This window comes from Branchiostoma floridae, chromosome 4 (assembly GCF_000003815.2).
Source record: "Branchiostoma floridae strain S238N-H82 chromosome 4, Bfl_VNyyK, whole genome shotgun sequence".
Taxonomy (NCBI): Eukaryota; Metazoa; Chordata; class Leptocardii; order Amphioxiformes; family Branchiostomatidae; genus Branchiostoma; species Branchiostoma floridae.
Genome location: NC_049982.1, coordinates 31,339,119 through 31,357,151, shown reverse-complemented (window position 1 = coordinate 31,357,151; position 18,033 = coordinate 31,339,119). Strand labels below are relative to the sequence as shown.

Genomic DNA, 18,033 nt, shown 5'->3' with positions numbered 1-18,033 from the left:
TACTTACATACCAAATATCATCGTAATCTATCCAGAGGTTCTTGCGTTATGCTGACCACAAATATCCGGAAACACAAACACACACACACACACACACCGACAGACAGACACACAGACACACCCAAAACTATATCTCCATTTTCATGGAGATAATAATGACTCTGCTATCTGTACCGTGTTGAGTGAGAAGAAATAAAACAGTATGTATTTGAAATGTAAACTTTCTTTACCTGTTATGCAAATGTAGTCCTGTTTTGCATAATTAACACACCATTGGGCTGGTCGCCATCACCTTGCTCTAAGCTACCAATATGCTCAAGGCCATTTCAATTCGTCATTTCATTCTTAGTTACCCTCTTTGAATTGTTTAAACAAAATTACCCCTGCAGTACCAGCAGAGAGCAATCTGATAGGGGGCTGAATTTCACACCCATTCTTCCCAACGACAAAACCTACCTCACAATAAACAAAATAAGACAGCGTATATAGAAACCGGAAGATCTACTGCAGTACCACGTAAAGTCGCTAGAAGGCGCAAGATTTATCTTTGCCTTTGTCATTACACCAAATTTTCACATACCAAATATCACAATTCATCCATAATTTCCTTACTTATGGAGGTGCTATCAATATCAATGAACCAAATGTTCAACCCATGAACAAAGAACCAACGAAGATAACCAATGTTGCTAGAATTTGATTCAACCTCCTTTTTCTCAGAAATAAAACATGTCATCCATGAGCCGATGAGAGACCATGAGGATATAAGACCGTGACTGTCTATGGTGCTTGATTGAGCCTCAGTTGGTCTATAGAAGAAACTTCATTGTCAAGAAATGTTATGATTGAGAGGCATCTCTCCGTGGCATCAACTGGTCTATTTTTTGCAAGAGTTCCTCAGGCGTCGGTCGCTTCGATGGGTCAACAATCCAACAGCACCTGATGATGCGGTACACCGACAGCGGGCAGTCCTTTGACTGCTGCAGACGGACTCCTTTCTGCAGGAGCTCCAACAGTGTGCAAACATCCGGGTGCATGGGACCCCCCGCATAGCGCGGCTCCTCCCCGAAGCTGGCGATCTCCCACAGCAGCACGCCGTACGACCACACGTCACTCTCGCACGTGTACACGCCGTCCCGTAACGACTCCAGGGCCATCCACTTCAACGGCAACAGCTCCTCCTCTCCGCCCTGGTTGGTGCGTTTGTACGCCGACGACACGTAAACGTCACGCGACAGCCCGAAATCCGCTATCTTGGCCACCTTCCTGTCGCTGATGACGATATTACGAGCTGCGATGTCCCGGTGCACGATCTTCAGACGTGCCAGCTCTGATAACCCACTGGCCACGCCAGAAGCAAACCTTAGTCGTTCTAACAGTTTCCTATGTCCTGTCACCTTGTACTCTTCTCTCAAACTCCACAGGTACCGCCGCAGTTCTTCATTAGTTGCGTACTCTACAACAATGTACTGTGGTTCCGATTTTGTCAGAACTCCATAAAACTTCACCACGTTTGGGTGTCCCTCTCTGTCCTCGTGGAGCCTCGCTAGAATGTCCATCTCTCGGCGAAAGTCACGGACAGCCAACGCTGTCATACGGTCAGGCCGGATACTTTTGGCGGCAACCAAAACCTGGTAGCCCGCCGGCACGCGCAGTCTCCCCCGCACGACATGGCCAAACTCTCCCTCGCCGATCATGTGCTCGAAACTAATGTCCTCTTTGTCAATTTCCCATGATGAAAGGATGTCCATTTCAGTGTCCACACCTGTGTACTTTGTTTCTAACCGTCGCCGTACCAGCATCACAATTACAATGCTGCCGACTAGTATGATCATAGCAGGAATAACGGAAGCCAATACAATAACAACGACTTGGTTGTTCTCAGGTTTGGGGGCGTTCTCACAAAATTCACCCGACTGCCCTTCAGCACAAAAACAGGTGCCGTTGACTGGATCACAGGAGGCATTGTTCTGACAGTTACAGTTCCTACTGCAGTTTAAACCAAAACTGCCAGGTGCGCATGTGTGCTCACACCTGTCTCCATGACGACCGGGAGGACACAGACAACCCTCCCACCTGTCACACGTCCCTCCGTACTGACAGTCACACTTTTCGCTACAAACTTCTCCATAATAGTTGGGTGGGCATTTGGTGGCGTTCAGAACGAAAGTTGCGTTAACAACTGTACCGTCTATACCTTGTACCACACAAATGTATTCACCATTGGCTGATTCCAAGATTGGCTTAAATCTGATGGAATTGTTCTGCACTACAAATACCCCTTTTTCTTTTGTGTCATTAAGGATCAACTTGGTGTCATTATAGTCGATTTCTGCTTTGTAAATCCACGTCATGTTCACCACATGGATGTGTGGAGTCAGGCAGGTCAGAGTCAGATTGGCACCGATGTACTTCACGACTGAATCGCCAGGTGACGCGATGATGACGACCTCGGGCCAGGGTATATCACAGGCCCTTCCTCTCCAGCCAGGACGGCACTCGCAGGCACCGTTAAAACCATGGCAACGGACTCCGTTCTTACAAACACAGTCATTGTCACAGTACAGTCCGTACCTGCCCTCGGGACATCCTATAATAGTGGACTGGAATGTGAACTCTACGAACTGTGTGTTGCCATCAAAAAATGTGACGTTAGCGCCACATTTTATCCAATTGATTGGAGCGGACCAGACCTCAAAAAGCACAACATAACGGGAACTCTCTGCCGTAAAACACTGACCACTATCTGCCCACTCAGGCAACGTATCGTATCGTTTGTTCAACATCCCAACCAGCCTACCATTACTTCTCATCTCTTTGTCGCGACATTGCCACTCTATTCCCGTGCGCCGATTCTCTGACCTCCTGAGTGCGAGTTCGAAAATATCAAGCGCATCTGCTGAACTCAAAGCAGCACACACTCGAAGGGAGCAGTTGCCCATGATAGCATCGACAAGTTCTTGACGCAAATAGGAGAAAATGTCAAGGAACCGTCCACTGCTGACCCCATTTAGCTCGAGATGTGCCATCGTGCTCATGACTACATAGTTCTCAGCTGTCCCATCATCAGGTATAACGGGTGTTTCACATAGCTTGTTGTAGTACGGCGGGTATCCCGTCACGTCCATGACCAGAATGGCTAGGTTCATCTGCCAAACGCTGTTGTCTGCAGTGTTCTTCAGCTCCAGGGACAGGTTGTACCGCGAGTGGAACTCATAGTCCAGCGGTGATGTAACGATTATCGACAAGGTCTCAGCAACAACATCGAACCGTCCGAAATCGTTGCCTTTGGTGATGTTCAATGACCATATTGATGTTCCGTTTTCCTCCATGAAGTCCGCGCTGACATTTATGAAGTCTCGCTGGTGTTTGACCGTGTATGGCATCATATCTGTGTCAAAATACGAACGAAAATTGTGGACCCCACTTTATCGCATTTTCTCGAATAAAGTATGCACTTTTTAAAACATTTCAAAATTGAAAAATTGCTTCAATCTGTTGCCAAAGGTGGGGTGCGTACTTGATTTGAGGTTATTGCAGGGATAAATGATAAAAGACCCTTAAAATAGAGGAAGATGTGGCTACACTTTTAGGAGAGATCCAAAACAGACACATTGGTGTTGTCTTGGTGTTGTCTTACAAAAGGAATTGTCTAAACATGATCTACATAAGAGTGATATTTGCATACAACCCTTATGAGTTCGTGCAATGAGGTTAAAGAAATTAAATTTTAACCTCCATGGTTAGTGACTGACAATTTGTTCAACTGTTTTTTTTTTTTCAGTTAGATGTACTGGGTTATTTGTTCCACCAGTTCATTCTCAGTGATTTTTATAAGTTGCAGCAGCAACTTTGTAGAGACTGGCAGTTGGGACGATGCACAAAACGTATATAAAGGTCTATTCAAAATTGCTGGAGAAGGGATGCGTACTTTACTTGAGTTTTTTTTTCCATTTTACCTTTCAGTCTAACAGATCTGTCTGAGACCTGCCCAAAATCAAGGATGCGTACTTTTTTCGAAAAAAAATACGGTAGGTTTAATTCATGTCGAATCATTTGATGTAAATGTACATTGACTTCCGACTAATTACCAACGCTCTACACTGGAATCCAAAACTCGTGTTTCTTTACTTTGTTGGCATCATTTTGTGTCAAAATCTCATCTTAAAAACGCTATCTGTAACACTTTAGACAAATACGTTTATAATGCTTCAGAATGATACAGCATATATAAAGTTTGGCGCACGACAGTTAATATCTTCGGCCATGTTGATTTGATTATACAGATGACATCTGCGCGCATCTGTTTCCCCGAAAAAAGTTTTTCATCATATTGTAAATCGTGCAAAGCAGTTGTAAAACGAGCACATATATATGCTGTAGAATGAAAAAAAAGGTATCGAAAAACAGATGACTAATGTCACAGAATGCCAAAGTAAATATAACGCCAAAGAATAAGAGATCAAAGAGCAAAAACGACAAAGCTATTGTTGGTAGAGGTGGGCACCGGTACAGAATTCAGGTACAGGTCCGGTTCAGGTAAAGAGGATCAGGTCCAGTTTAGGACCGAAACCTTGACTTGATTGTCTGTAAAAACTTGTGAATCGGTAAAACTCAAAACAATGGCCAATTTTGCAACAAAGGAATCTGTTCGGTGGAGTATACGACTCCCACTGGCGCTTAAAAATCTTCATGTAATTAAGGCTAACTGCCTCTGTACTGTAGAAACATTATACAAATGACTACAAACTCTATATACTCGACTTCACTAAAAGATCTTGTTGTTTTCTTGGCCCAATAAGGCCCAAAACGCGAGCTATGTCCAGTATCAGGGTGAAGTGCACGAAGTTAGGGTGTACGAAGTTGTACGAAGTTGTACTAAGTTACAACCGTTTCCCACTGGCTTTGAGGCTATATCGGGAGTCACAGATGACGTCAAAACATTTATTGGATGACGTAATCTAACTAAGTTGTCCTAAGTTGTGCAAAGTTACGTGACGTCATCTAACTTCGGACAGTGGGCAGGGTAGGTCAACAAGTGTGCGAAGTTGTCCTAAGTTGTGCAAAGTTACGTGACGTCATCTAACTTTGGACAGTGGGCATGGTAGGTCAACAAGTGTGCGAAGTTGACCTAAGTTGTGGAAAGTTACGTCACGTCATCTAACTTTGGACAGCGGGCAGGGTATGTCAACAAGTGTGCGAAGTTGTCCTAAGTTGTGCAAAGTTATTACGTGACGTCATCTAACTTTGGACAGTGGGCAGGGTAGGTCAACAAGTGTGCGAAGTTGTCCTAAGTTGTGCAAAGTTACGTGACGTCATCTAACTTTGGACAGTGGGCATGGTAGGTCAACAAGTGTGCGAAGTTGTCCTGAGTTGTGCAAAGTTACGTGACGTCATCTAACTTTGGACAGTGGGCAGGGTAGGTCAACAAGTGTGCGAAGTTGTCCTAAGTTAATTAATATATAGTAAAAACTTATATATGTGTAAATAAGATACACACCACTCACGCATATATATGAATAAAATATAGATGCACATTAATCAGCACAAAATCAATGTTCATGCATTGTAAAAAAATCATTTATTTCAAGTCTTTTTGTCTTTTATTTCTCCTCTTAACGTTCGTTTGAACAATGCACACAATAATTATAATGACGTCATAACTTCGGACAACTTCGGACAACTCCGTACACCCCCCGGCTGACTGTCCAAAGTTAAGATGACGTCATGGTTATGGTGACGTCATAACTTCGGACAACTTTGGACAACTACGTACACCCCCCGGCTGACTGTCCAAAGTTAGGATGACGTCATGGTTAGCGTGACGTCATAACTTCGGACAACTACGGACACATTTGGACAACTTTGGACAACTTCTGACATCTAACTTAACTTAGGACAACTTCGGGCATATCACCCTGATACTGGACATGGGTGCAAAACGCCTGCCGATATAGCGTGTCCATTTTCCAATCGGCGAAACTTGTTCCATTGAATTTTCAGGTCTGTTTTTTTTTTAAATTTTGTACCCGTCGAAGAAAACAAAAAACGATTTCGTCCCCGTACGATGCCCCGTTATGCCATACTATGCATCTTTAGCCATAGACAGTTTATTTGCAAGTTCATAACCGGAGGCTAATTGCAAGTAAATGGTAGAAACATAGGAGACATACATGTAACATGAACAGTGGTTTGGCATCATTGTTAAAAGAGGAGTATGTTCAGAGGAGTGAAAATTTATATGCTCAACCGCTATGTATACTTAGATTTTATGCCGACGGCAACTTTATTTTGGTCACACTTTTGTCCGCGCTCGCATCAGTTTTGGAATTCCAATAGGATAACATCCATATAATCAAATCAACATGGATTAACCTAAGCTCTGATCGATTACAAAATTGCTCATATTTGTAACAGCATCCAATATCTAAACTAAGGTCTGATTGGCAGAAGAAGAAAGAAAAAGAGCACACCAGCAAACGCATTATGTATTCCTATACCGGAGAAAACATAGATATCATCAAATACAATTCAATCTCTACAACTGGATAAAAACGGATATTTATTTCCTGACGTTTCGAGTGACATCCATCACTCTTCTTCAGCTTTGAAAGGATGAACTAGTCAGAACAATTCAATACCAGTACAGCTAACTAGAAAAACTGGTTTAACCACTAAATCGTTAGGATCTTATGCAAAAGGCTACACAAATGCAAATCAAGTTAGCATACTTCCACCGTCCATAGCATACTCGAAACGTCCGGAAATAAATATCCGTTTTTATCCAGTTGTAGAGATTGAATTGTATTTGAATATTGCTTACCTGGATGTCTAACCTTCATAAACGTATAGATATCATCAACACAGAACCAACATCAGCTCTTATATAAGGTTACAGAATCAAACCTTACCGCATAATGGTACGTCACAATACTCCCATCTCTTTCTAGGATCCGCGGTGTAGCACCAAACGTTTGGCAAACCGACTGGGTTCCGGCAGTAGTTCTGCTCTAGTCCGGATGACGGATAATTGGCGGGTGTCCTGTCGTGTTCCTGAGGTGTCTGACTGTCCCAGCGCTGACACTTCCTGCCTGTTTCGGTCTCAGAGACTGTTCCTCGGTAGGATGTCCCATCTCCCACCCCACAAAATTCTGGTAGATGAAATTACAAAAAAAAGTGTGGCAATGAAAATGCATTGCCATGGTTACGGAGTTATGGTTTATATACATTCAAGTATATTGAATTGTACATTTGTTGTTGTTGTGTGTTTTAGTATTCGTCTTTCCACTGGCTCTGTTTACAGCCTATCAAGTGCTAACAATGTGCTAACTAGCTACTTGATGGATCGGCTGTCGACCTCTGTCCTGCTATCCAGTAACTCTGACCTCTTGTTATCCTGTCTGGGACCTGTGTAATTCCAGACGTCTTGGAATGCCTGTTTCGATTCCTGGGACTCTAAAGATAATAGGATACTGTAAATGCATTTAAGTTCGCGGGGATTTAATTTCGCGCTAGCAGGAAAAGGGACTTTTCGTGGTGGTTTTAAGTTCGCGGTAGCACCGTGCACTGTAGTCTCTTAATGCCGTGGAAAAATGTTTGCGGTGGTTTTAAATTCGCGGTGAAGTGGCCACCGCGAAAACCGCGAATATAAATCCACCGCGAACATATCTGCATTTACAGTACTGTACTACCTCTCTGCCTCGGCGGCTTCTCCACCAAACACGTCATTTCTTTTCAAAATTGTGAATCGCATCCTGCTTCTGAAAATCATTTCTCAATTTTACACCACGATCAGTCAAAAATTGCTGCCAGTTCTGACACCACCGTTCACACGTAATGACGGTGTGAGCCCTGCGACTGAAAAGCCTGCCTATGGATGTAATGGTTCGAAGGGGGTTACAAGGGGGGTACAAGCTGAGCTACGTTCTCGCCGCAACAGCGCCCCCTAAATCGGCTACATATAGCGGCAAGAATAGAACTCCAGTTAGAAGCTCCGAGGAAGATGTCTGACAGACATCGAAACGTCAGCAGGTGAGAAAAACTGGTTGTGCAAAAGAAAATTCTTATGTCCGGTTTAAAATCTTGTTTTATATTTGTCGCGTGGGGTCTAGGCGCACGCTTAAACTCTTGCATACCCCTTAAGGTATGATTTTAGTTATGCTGAGTACTTCTGGTGATGTCTTGAAAATGTCACTTAGTGGCTCTTGCTGTGCACGTACAGTGTCCTTATTATATATGGTGTCCGTACGGGGGGTGAATTCGCCGAAATCCGAAATCGTGAGCCTTCCTTGTATCGACATTTGTAAAGGTTACAAAACGAGACTGATATTTTTTCTTACCTGAGGAAATTCCAATTCCATAGAGGTTCAGTTCTGTGAGATATGGTTGCAGGCCCGAGTGGGTCCGAGTGATCAGGAACTTCCAGTACCGCGCTGTTCCCTGGAACCCGCCGAACTCCTGCCGTTGGGCGGTCCCTCCCTGCTCGTTATCGACGGACGTGACGTCCTCCCAGCTGTATGGATTCCCAACCTGCGACTTCTGCAACGTGAAGGCTGCGATGTCATTGACGGTGTCACCGTACTTGTTGAATGCGATGCTGTTCAGAGTTCGGGGCGCTGCGAGGTCCAGGGCGATGTACCAGTTGTCGACGCTCTGGCCAGGAAGTGGGTCCGGGCCGATCAGCGGGCTCCAGTAGGTTCCAGTGTCGGTGGGGTCAGTAACCCATGACGGATCCCGTGTCAACCAAACATGTACAACTGGGGAGAAAAACATAGAATCGTTTTAGGGCAGATTGACGTCACAGTTGAGTTGCGCAGTAGAAGACACAAAAAGTGAATACGATTATAGTGCCACTTAAAATCCTTGAAAATCTTCTTTTTCCTTGAAAAATTTGGCCCAACCTGGAAACTTTTCATTTGGGTTAGAAGGTAGGGTCTAAGCTTTCCCATTTTGGTCAAAATTTGCTCAGCTTTAATAGCAGTTTAGGTGCAGAAGGATTTTAGTCGTTGGGTCATATGGGTACCGGTGGTATCAGGATAAACCTGGGGTCAAAGGTGAGGTTTCTTTCATAGAGCGACAATTCCTCGGTGTTTGAGCAGGTAACCCCCCTCTTTTCTTTTAGAGGTTAATAATAAATACAAAGTTGACCATTGGGGCTGTCTGGTGCCAGTGGTGGAGAAAAAAATTAAGATTGAAATTGAGGTTAGCACTTTTGCAAAGCCTTGTTTCAGTGTATTTTAACATGCTTTTCTATGGGGAGGTCCAACTGTGGTATCAACCAGCTCTATGGAGAGAAGGAAGTCGACCGTTAGTCACTTGTTGCATTATGCACTTATCTGTGACATGTTTGGGAAAATTTGGGAGGAAATTAGTGGCCTCTTTAAAACGCTCCTTCCTCTCGTGATCGTAGAAGGAAAAGTTTGAAATAAAATGTGTTTCGTCTTCCGCAATATTTGACGTGCATGCAGTATATTACATGATCTTTCGCACTGAAGTAACTTCTTGTACCACCCTTTCTCTTTTTCAAGAAGGTGGTCGCTACTTCTAATTTTGCTGATTGCAGAGCGTTGATCAATATACTCGTACAGAAATGCTTGTAAATGTATACATTTATAAGTTCTTAATATTGTGACAAGATTTTATTACAGCTGTTTTAATTTATGTCGGCGCTCATCAGCCAATTTTCGGCTGCAATACCGTGCATCTTGAAATAAAAATAAAATTGTCAAACTTTTTTGAGAGGTGACGTTAATTAAGCAGAAAGGGTAAGTAAGGACTTTCACACCTATGTATGATCTTGGTAGGGACGATCATCATTTATAATAGATTGTGTTGATTACAAGAAAACAAAACAAGGAATGTACAAAAGTTCTAGATATTTCATGGAGGAATTAGTCTCTAAGCTTACGATACTTGGATGCTACTGAAAGACAACTGAAAACAGTAAAATAATTTAGGTACCTATTGCAAGATAATGTAAGGTAATCTTTGTTAACCTGGCTCCAATTCCACTGATGCTTGGGAATAAATACGCACACACACAGACGTATAGAACCATATGTATTCACTGAGTCGTGCCTCAAACTAGACTGCCCTCCCCAGCCCCCGTACGCATGCGTGGACTGTTCCATAGGTGGGGGGGGGGGGGGCAACCATACTAAATCTAACAATCTTTGCATGAGATGTGCCTCGATATGTAAAGAAGGAAAGCAATAAGTTAAACGTAAGGCTACAGCAAGTAAATTCTATGGATGACATTCGCTCATTGAATTTCGCATGATTTAAAATAAAAGGTTTTTTCATCTTTGGAGATGGTCAACATGACGAGAAAATATCAAAATGGGAAATTTTGTTTTGTGTACTGATTGTACTTATAGAAGTGACATTAGCGAGGTAGCAATGACTGTTGCTATTGAAGTGAAGCTATACTTGGATAATTGTAAAAGTGGCATCACTACGGAAGACATGAGTGAATTGCCAACTTGGTAAGTGATACCAGTACTAGTGTTACTTTTACTACACTAAGTTACCTCTTGAATACAGGAATGGATGACTTTTTGGCTGTGATACCATGTTTTGTCACTTCAATTCTTGTTACTACGTCTATTGTGTCCATTTTGAAAATTTAGCCATCTTGTATTTTTTACCCATCTTGGATTTTTTGCCCTATCTCATTAATTCTAATGAAGTCTGACGAGGTTGTCATCCATAAAATGTGCTTACTGTGGCTTAAAGCATGTATTCAGGAAGCTTATCATCATATACCGTTTGTCGCGCCGTGAGTGATACTGTAGACTGTACTGCCGACGGACACATCCTCACGTATCGGGACATCTTCACTCCACACCGCGGCGTCTCGGCGGGCCTGGCACGATGGCAGAAAGTTGAAGAGCATGAATACGACACAAAACGTCGCCCACGTCATCTTCTCTGCACCGTGTTACACCACTGTGTAGCTGTCTTGATGGGGCTGGACTATACCTGGATGTACAATGATGTACATATGGTAGTTTGAAATTATGCGCCATATGCATGATAATTATGTTTTTCTCGGTAGGGAAAACATATAACTGTTTTTGCCGGAGTGAACATGTACATGTACCTGTACCTATACACGATAGATTATGTAAATATTGCTTAATGAATGCAGTGGAAAATGAAACGCACTTCATTAGTCAGCGCCCTCACTACAAGGCCGAAAGTAACAGATTATTTTAAACTGTTGCTCAATTTTACCGAGCTTTTACCATTTAGGAGATCAGCAAGAGACTACATTTTTTACTCCAAGCACAAAACCCAGCCATTTTGCAGAAAGTGGACAATTCATTAACCACTGCCTTCAATTTTCAAAGAAAAAGTCAAACCCTACAATAATAAACTTAGTACCTTATAGTAGATTAGAAACTAATGTTATTTACTGATGAATGAATGCCTTTATTCTTACTCTGAGACTGTATGTGCAATTAGCCTTCGGGCATGATATTTGATATTTAGTTGTTCATATTCTTCTCATAAAAAACAGGGAGATGTAAGGTGACCCTTTTATGCTCATGGACAAATACAATACTATGTAGTATATATAGGGCGAGCCTGATGGTATAGTATTCTGTGCGAATAGCTTGACAAAAGGCAACAGGGAAAACATTCAGCATTTTCGCGAAAATTTTGCTCTTACTAGTGATACATATTTTATGTATTTCATCCGTTACTTCACTCTTATTCTGTGTTCGCACAATGTGTTATTGAGATAGGGTATTAAACCCGGCCACATGAATCGTTGGACAGGTAGATAAGACCAAATAAAATGAAGACATTTTAGATGAATCGTCGATGTTTGCTATCTTATACCCGTCTTAGTCCATAGCATGTAAATTTTATGGTGAAATCCCGGCTTCTAATGTACCCCCGTCCGAAACCTCAAGATATGATTGGAGACTATGCTTTTAGCACACTTTTGACACTTTAGCTTAGGGCTTCAGTGGGCGTCACCCTGCCGTCAGGGTAGGTAGTGCCAAAGTGCTTAAGTCTGGAGCATGGCAAGAATCAAAACCCAAGCCTCTTAGTTCGGGGCCAAAGACTGGTATTAGGGATATAAAGGTTCCGAAATTACTCTGTGACCGGAAGGTAACCGGACTGGATCAGCCAATGACAATAATTTAACCCTATCCAGACTGGGCTTTTTGGGCCTTCCCTGGCCTGGGGGGGGGGGGGCTCATTCGACCCCCCCTTCGTATTTTCAAAACGGCTTATTGTACGATCACCAAATTTGCAGGGAAGGTTGTGCTTATCGAGTTTTATAATTCCTGCAATTTGTATATGATTATGACGTAATATGACGTAATTATGACGTCATTCATTGCTTTTTTGGGCTAAAAACGGGAATTCCCATAATACCTAAATATGTCACTCAAAAAGTTACCAATAAAGGTTTCTTATTGATATTTAAGTGTTATAAGACTTCTGTTGTCAAAAGTCGACGCAACGACGTCAAAATGACGTCATAGAATGACGTCATCTGTAGTTTAGCTATCCGCCATCTTGGATTATCAACCTGAAATTTTTCAAGCTACATTTTTTTCAACATATAACGCTAAAACCCCTTGGAATGGATTAAAAACGTTCACATGAATGTTTTCTGTAAGAAAATACCACGTAGTGATGATATCTGAGTGAAAATAAACTTGTTATACTTAAAATCATGATATTGTCGCCCATCTTGGATTTTGACCAATTACGTCATCTCATTAGCATAATTTATGAATATTCAATTATAAAAGTTTAACTTAGATGTGTTGGATATTAAAGATATATGAAAAGAAGTTAACTTTAGCAAGAAAATCTTAAACCGGAGGATTTCTTACCCAGGGCAAGAACAATAAGGAAGTGCTCCCACTGTGACTTGTCCAGCAGTCTGTATGGTGGATTGACACCCATAACCAAATAAACTCATAAACACCCCAGACTGTCTACCAGCTAGAAACAATGGTCAGAGACAGATTAGCATATTACTGGTCACTGATTCAAATACTGTACTGGTTCAAAGTACTGGTTTTCATAGGAACATTATCAAATCATACAGAATGACCCAAAGTAAGTAACAAAGTTACATAATGCAAGGTTTCAATTAGATAAGATCATGAATAAGATAATACTATCTGCAGTTCTTGGAAAAACAACTTTCTTCAAATTTCAAATTAGCCTTGTCAAAATTGTATCAAAGCATATATTTGCATCTACATGTACATTTCGAACTTGAAAATGTCTTCCTCACACTGTCACAGCTTACAGCTCTCATGAGTTGTATGTGTAGGAACATGACTTGTAGTACTTGACCTATAGTAAGAATCCAATATAGACCTATGCTCTGGAGAACTGTACATATAACTGCCAGTCGATGTCTCACACTGAATAGCAACCCGGTGTTCTCATTACTTGATATTCTTCAAGCAAACTTCTTTATGTGTAGTATTACTTCAATTTCTTATCTGTTGTCTCTAGATTTAACATGATTTGAAGAGTAACTTGTACTTTCTCAGCCAGGCCACCACTGATGTTAACTGCACGGGTGCCTGTAGCATACTGAAGGCCATAGTTTATATTATCTGGTCTTTATATAGTTTTACCAGCCGGTTTAAAATCCCATTGTTTGAACCAAAATTAGTGATTTTTGTAAAATTTGCTTTTCAGAAACCCGTTGCCATGGCAACACAAAAATCATAAACTTCCCCAATGTTTTTAAAATTGTTGCCAACAATATTTTAGGACAACTCACCAAGTTTGGTTGTTCTAGCACAAGCCGTTTGGGAGCTATAGGGGGTCAAAGTTGCCGCAGGCACTTTTAGCCCCGATGTCTGGATAGGGTTAAAGTCATAACTTTTCTAGTATTTTGATCATGTAGCCTACACCGGAAGTAAGCAATCTAATAAAGAACAGGTGATCTCAAACAGGTGAGGATTAGGCATGCCACGTAATTTAACCACATGAGTGTGAAGAACACAGACACGAGGCAGGTACAGTCGAACCTGTATTAGCGACCACCTTTGCATATCAGCCACCTGGCCATAGTGATCACTTTTTGTCGGTCCCTTGGATTCGTAATGATTAAGAAATAGGCTTAGCGGCCACCTGTCCAACGCGGCCACGGCCACACGATTTCCGGTCCCGCAGATAAAGAAACACTGCCGATTACAGCCACGAGGACGGCTTATCTACGGTCCGGCACGCGTTCGGCCACTGTTTCAGCGGCTGTATTGTCACCCTACGCCGGATTTAAAACCTCTTTATTTTCAAAACAAAACTGCCTACCTCCCGACAAACGAGGTCATATAAGGTCAACAGACGACACCACTATTACGGAGGTAAATTGTGGTAAAGTTACGTTCTAATACACTGTCGTTGAGGTTAATTTACATTACAAAAACATTCTAAAAAAATTGTTACACTGATAAAATTATATGAACTTTAGACTATAGTGGATTTTACTCTTACATTTATTAAGAGATAAGTCTAAAATGACAGGCTTTTCTTGTGAGTACCACATTAGCATAATGGTGGAATCTGACGTGTGAACGCGAGCGGGAACACACGTACGGCGAAGTATCAAAGGATCCATGCAAGCCAAAGGATCGAAGAATTATGACGATACCGGTCTCTTCATCAACTGTAGAGCATTTAAAACTTTTATTGCCTCCATGAAATGTCATGGAGGTTATATTTTACCCCGCGTTTGTCTCTGTGTGTGTGTGTGTGTGTGTGTGTGTGTGTGTGTGTAAACAAGATAACTCAAGAACGGCTGGGTGGATTGGTTTCATACTTGGTGTATTGGTAGTGTGTGATGAAAGCTGGAAATGATTAAATTTTGGACCCCCTAGCGGCTTCCCTTAGTACTGCAGCGCAACTTCCGGTTTTGCTATCTCGGTGTTCTGAACACGCTGTGATCACAATTTTTGAGTGTTAGATAGCTCTTGTGCTCAGGAGGAAATGACATAAGTTTGGGCCCCCTAGCGTCTAGTTTTGGGATAGCAGGGGCATTTTTGTCAAAAACTTCTGAAGAGGATAACTCAAGAAGGGAACAACGGATTGTCATGATTTTTGGTATGTAGGTACCTTCGAAAATGTTGTACAAGGTAAGATACTAATTATGCAAAATAGGAATACATTTGCATAATAAATGAGAATATTCTATCATAGCAGTTTTTTCTATGTATCTCTTGTCCTGGACGTGACATGGTCTTGACATTTGGCTGGTAGATAGCTTGCAGTGTCATGGCAAAGTGGGGCAGGTTTCAGCCCCCTAACATTTAATTTCGGAACTGCAGGGGAGTTTTTGTCAAGACATTCCAAAGAGGATAACTGCAGAAAGGATTGACGAATTGGCATCATTTTAGGCATGCAGGTAGCTTGGGCAAAGATGTTCAAAAGGATATGCATGTTATGCAAATGAGGACTTAATTTGCATAATTAATGAGGGAATTGTATAATTCCATTGATTGCAATAACTGGACTTTAATAAATGTAACACTTGTTAATTATGATAAGTGGAATATAACCAGAAACCAAATATGGTAATGGTGAACTAATTTGCATAATTTATGTAAAAATTGCAAAACCGCCCATTGATTAATGATTTTACAATTTTCACATGTGTATGTTAGTCAATGATGAATAACACTATGCATAAATTATGTTAATGTGTTAGTCAATTGCATGAAATTCACAAAAGTCCTAAATATTCATGGAGGTATGAGGTCGCCGAACTCTACTTTAGCTTTTGTTTTCTGAATACATATAGTGTAAGAATTATTGCAGTACATTTACAGCACTGTATTATGTGAATAAAGATCAATGGTTACTAAAACCATGTGTAACTTATTGCTTGTGGTCAATTAATCAGCATTTTATCTATAGTGGCCACCTCTCTATAGTGGCCAATTTTGACCAGTCCCTTGAGTGGCCGCTACAGACAGGTTTGACTGTACTATCTAAAAAGTCGTTGTTCGTATGTGTTTTGTGTGGTTATGGTAAAGCCTGACGTGTGTAAGAAGGTCGTAATTCGGGTGAATGTGTGTTTGCCCGCGAGAACCTTAATGAATAAAACATTGAAAAAAAAAGGAAGAAAAGTGACATGCCATTGTCGCAGGCAAGGCACGTTACACATCACTCCACGATGTAAACTGACGTGTGTAATCTTTTCATGAGACAGAAGCCAACTACACGCAACTGAACCCATCCAAGTGCAAAGAACTGCTAATATGCTTCGTGCGATCAAAACCCCCCTCCCCCACCTATAGTGACAACAATACTTGAAGTAGTTGAATTCGCCCTTGGGGTGATCTTACAAGCGTCGTATTCTGTGTACTTCTGCACTGTAGCGGATGACTACATGATTAAGATAGGGACATAACAAGGCAGCTGAATTGTGTACGACACATGCACGACTATTCCAGGAATAACCTCATTGCGATCGTACGATGGTTGTACTACGTGATGTCAAACCAGTTTAGCACACTGAAGAGCTTAAGTCTTCACTGGTCGTGACAGAGAGGACAGACACTATATATGTACAGTATTTACAGGTTCATTGTACTGGGGAAATTCCCCTAGCTCTTTACGACAAGCACAATGAACAGTGGACCACGGCTTAACGTCGCGTCCTAAGGACTTGAATCATTTCCGGTAGCGTGCATGTCGGGTTAGCGACACAGCCGGAATCGAACTCACGGCTTCTAGTTCCAGAGGCAGGGCCGCTTAACTCTGGACTACGAACGCTACCGGTTGTACTATACGAATGGTTGTACTACTATGAATGTGATCGTGAAGCGTCTGTCTCCTGTACAAAAGGAAATGGAAAGGACAAAACTTACCAAACTAGCTGGCGCGATGGTTCTTCGATGACTGATTTCCGCGCTACTGTACTCGTCTACATCCGCGTCGCGGACTAATTCTGTTTTTGGTGACCCTGATAGGAGTTGAACAGGTATGAAGTAGTGCCGCACAGCACGTAAGAAAGCCACAGATGTTCTTCTATGCACGGTAGAAACTTTGCTGGATGGTGAAGGAATACGTCAGTTTTGAGTCTGTATGAGTTGGATTACGATGTTTGTTCGGGCGACGTAAAATTGCGTCTTAATACTGTTCCAGACTACTGCCTGTGCGTCGGCTGTCGTTTCATGACCTCCGCTAAGGACAGTGAGGGCACGGGAAACCGACAAGCTGCACTAAATACTTCGGGGAAAACAATTAGTCATCTGGCAACCAACTTCCGCCATGACGTCACTTCGGGCGTGATGCGTGACAGGAAGTGAGCCGATTCTCAGAAAAGGAACAAAACTAAGGTCAACGACCTCACACCTTCGACAAATAGAGTTGTAAAAGTATTTCCATTGTTGTATCACATTAATCATGCAAATAAGGATCTGATTGAATAATCTGTTTGTCAATGGGTCTTCCCTCTACCCAAATTACACGTAAATACTAATGCTCCTTCCTTTGACAGAATCCTGCAGTGCCGATTGTGCCGCCGTTTTTAAGGCGAATAAAGTTCATTCATTCATTCATTCATGCTCATTTGCATGTTCGTGACGAGACAGATGCGACAGCAACCAAAGGGTCACGCCCGAAAGTGCCATAAAACAGCCCGCGTGGGCCCCCTTTTCCAATTGTGACCTAAGCCTAACCACGATGCTTTTCCAGTTCACCCCCTCTTAGATACAATAAGACGTTACGTATGTAAAAAAACACATTGCGTATTTACAAAGGAGAGTGACCCAGAGACTATATAGTCGCAGTAGACACAGTAGGTGGCCTCTACAGGGAGTCTTCTGGGCAGTTCTAACCGAGACATTGGTTCAGTTCAGTTTAGCCGGAGTATTCTAATTTGATAGAAAACGTCATGGTAAAGTGTATCAAATAATACAAAAACACATGTTCAGAGATTCTCACTCAAACTCAAATTACAGGGCAAACTTTCACTTTCGTATATATATATATATATATATATATATATATATATATATATATATATATATATATATA

General features: G+C 41.9%; 1 protein-coding gene across 1 annotated transcript; it reads right to left on the bottom strand.

Moving 5' to 3' along the window:
* Positions 1-349: 349 nt before the first annotated feature.
* LOC118414791 lies at positions 350-17,060 on the bottom strand. The gene is made up of 5 exons (XM_035819038.1): positions 16,863-17,060; positions 10,765-10,864; positions 8,340-8,756; positions 6,912-7,151; positions 350-3,391 (listed from the first exon to the last, which is right to left on the bottom strand). The coding sequence occupies exon 5, from the start codon at positions 3,387-3,389 to the stop codon at positions 840-842; it is 2,550 nt and encodes an 849-aa protein (XP_035674931.1). The 5' UTR covers positions 3,390-3,391; positions 6,912-7,151; positions 8,340-8,756; positions 10,765-10,864; positions 16,863-17,060; the 3' UTR covers positions 350-839.
* Positions 17,061-18,033: the final 973 nt, after the last annotated feature.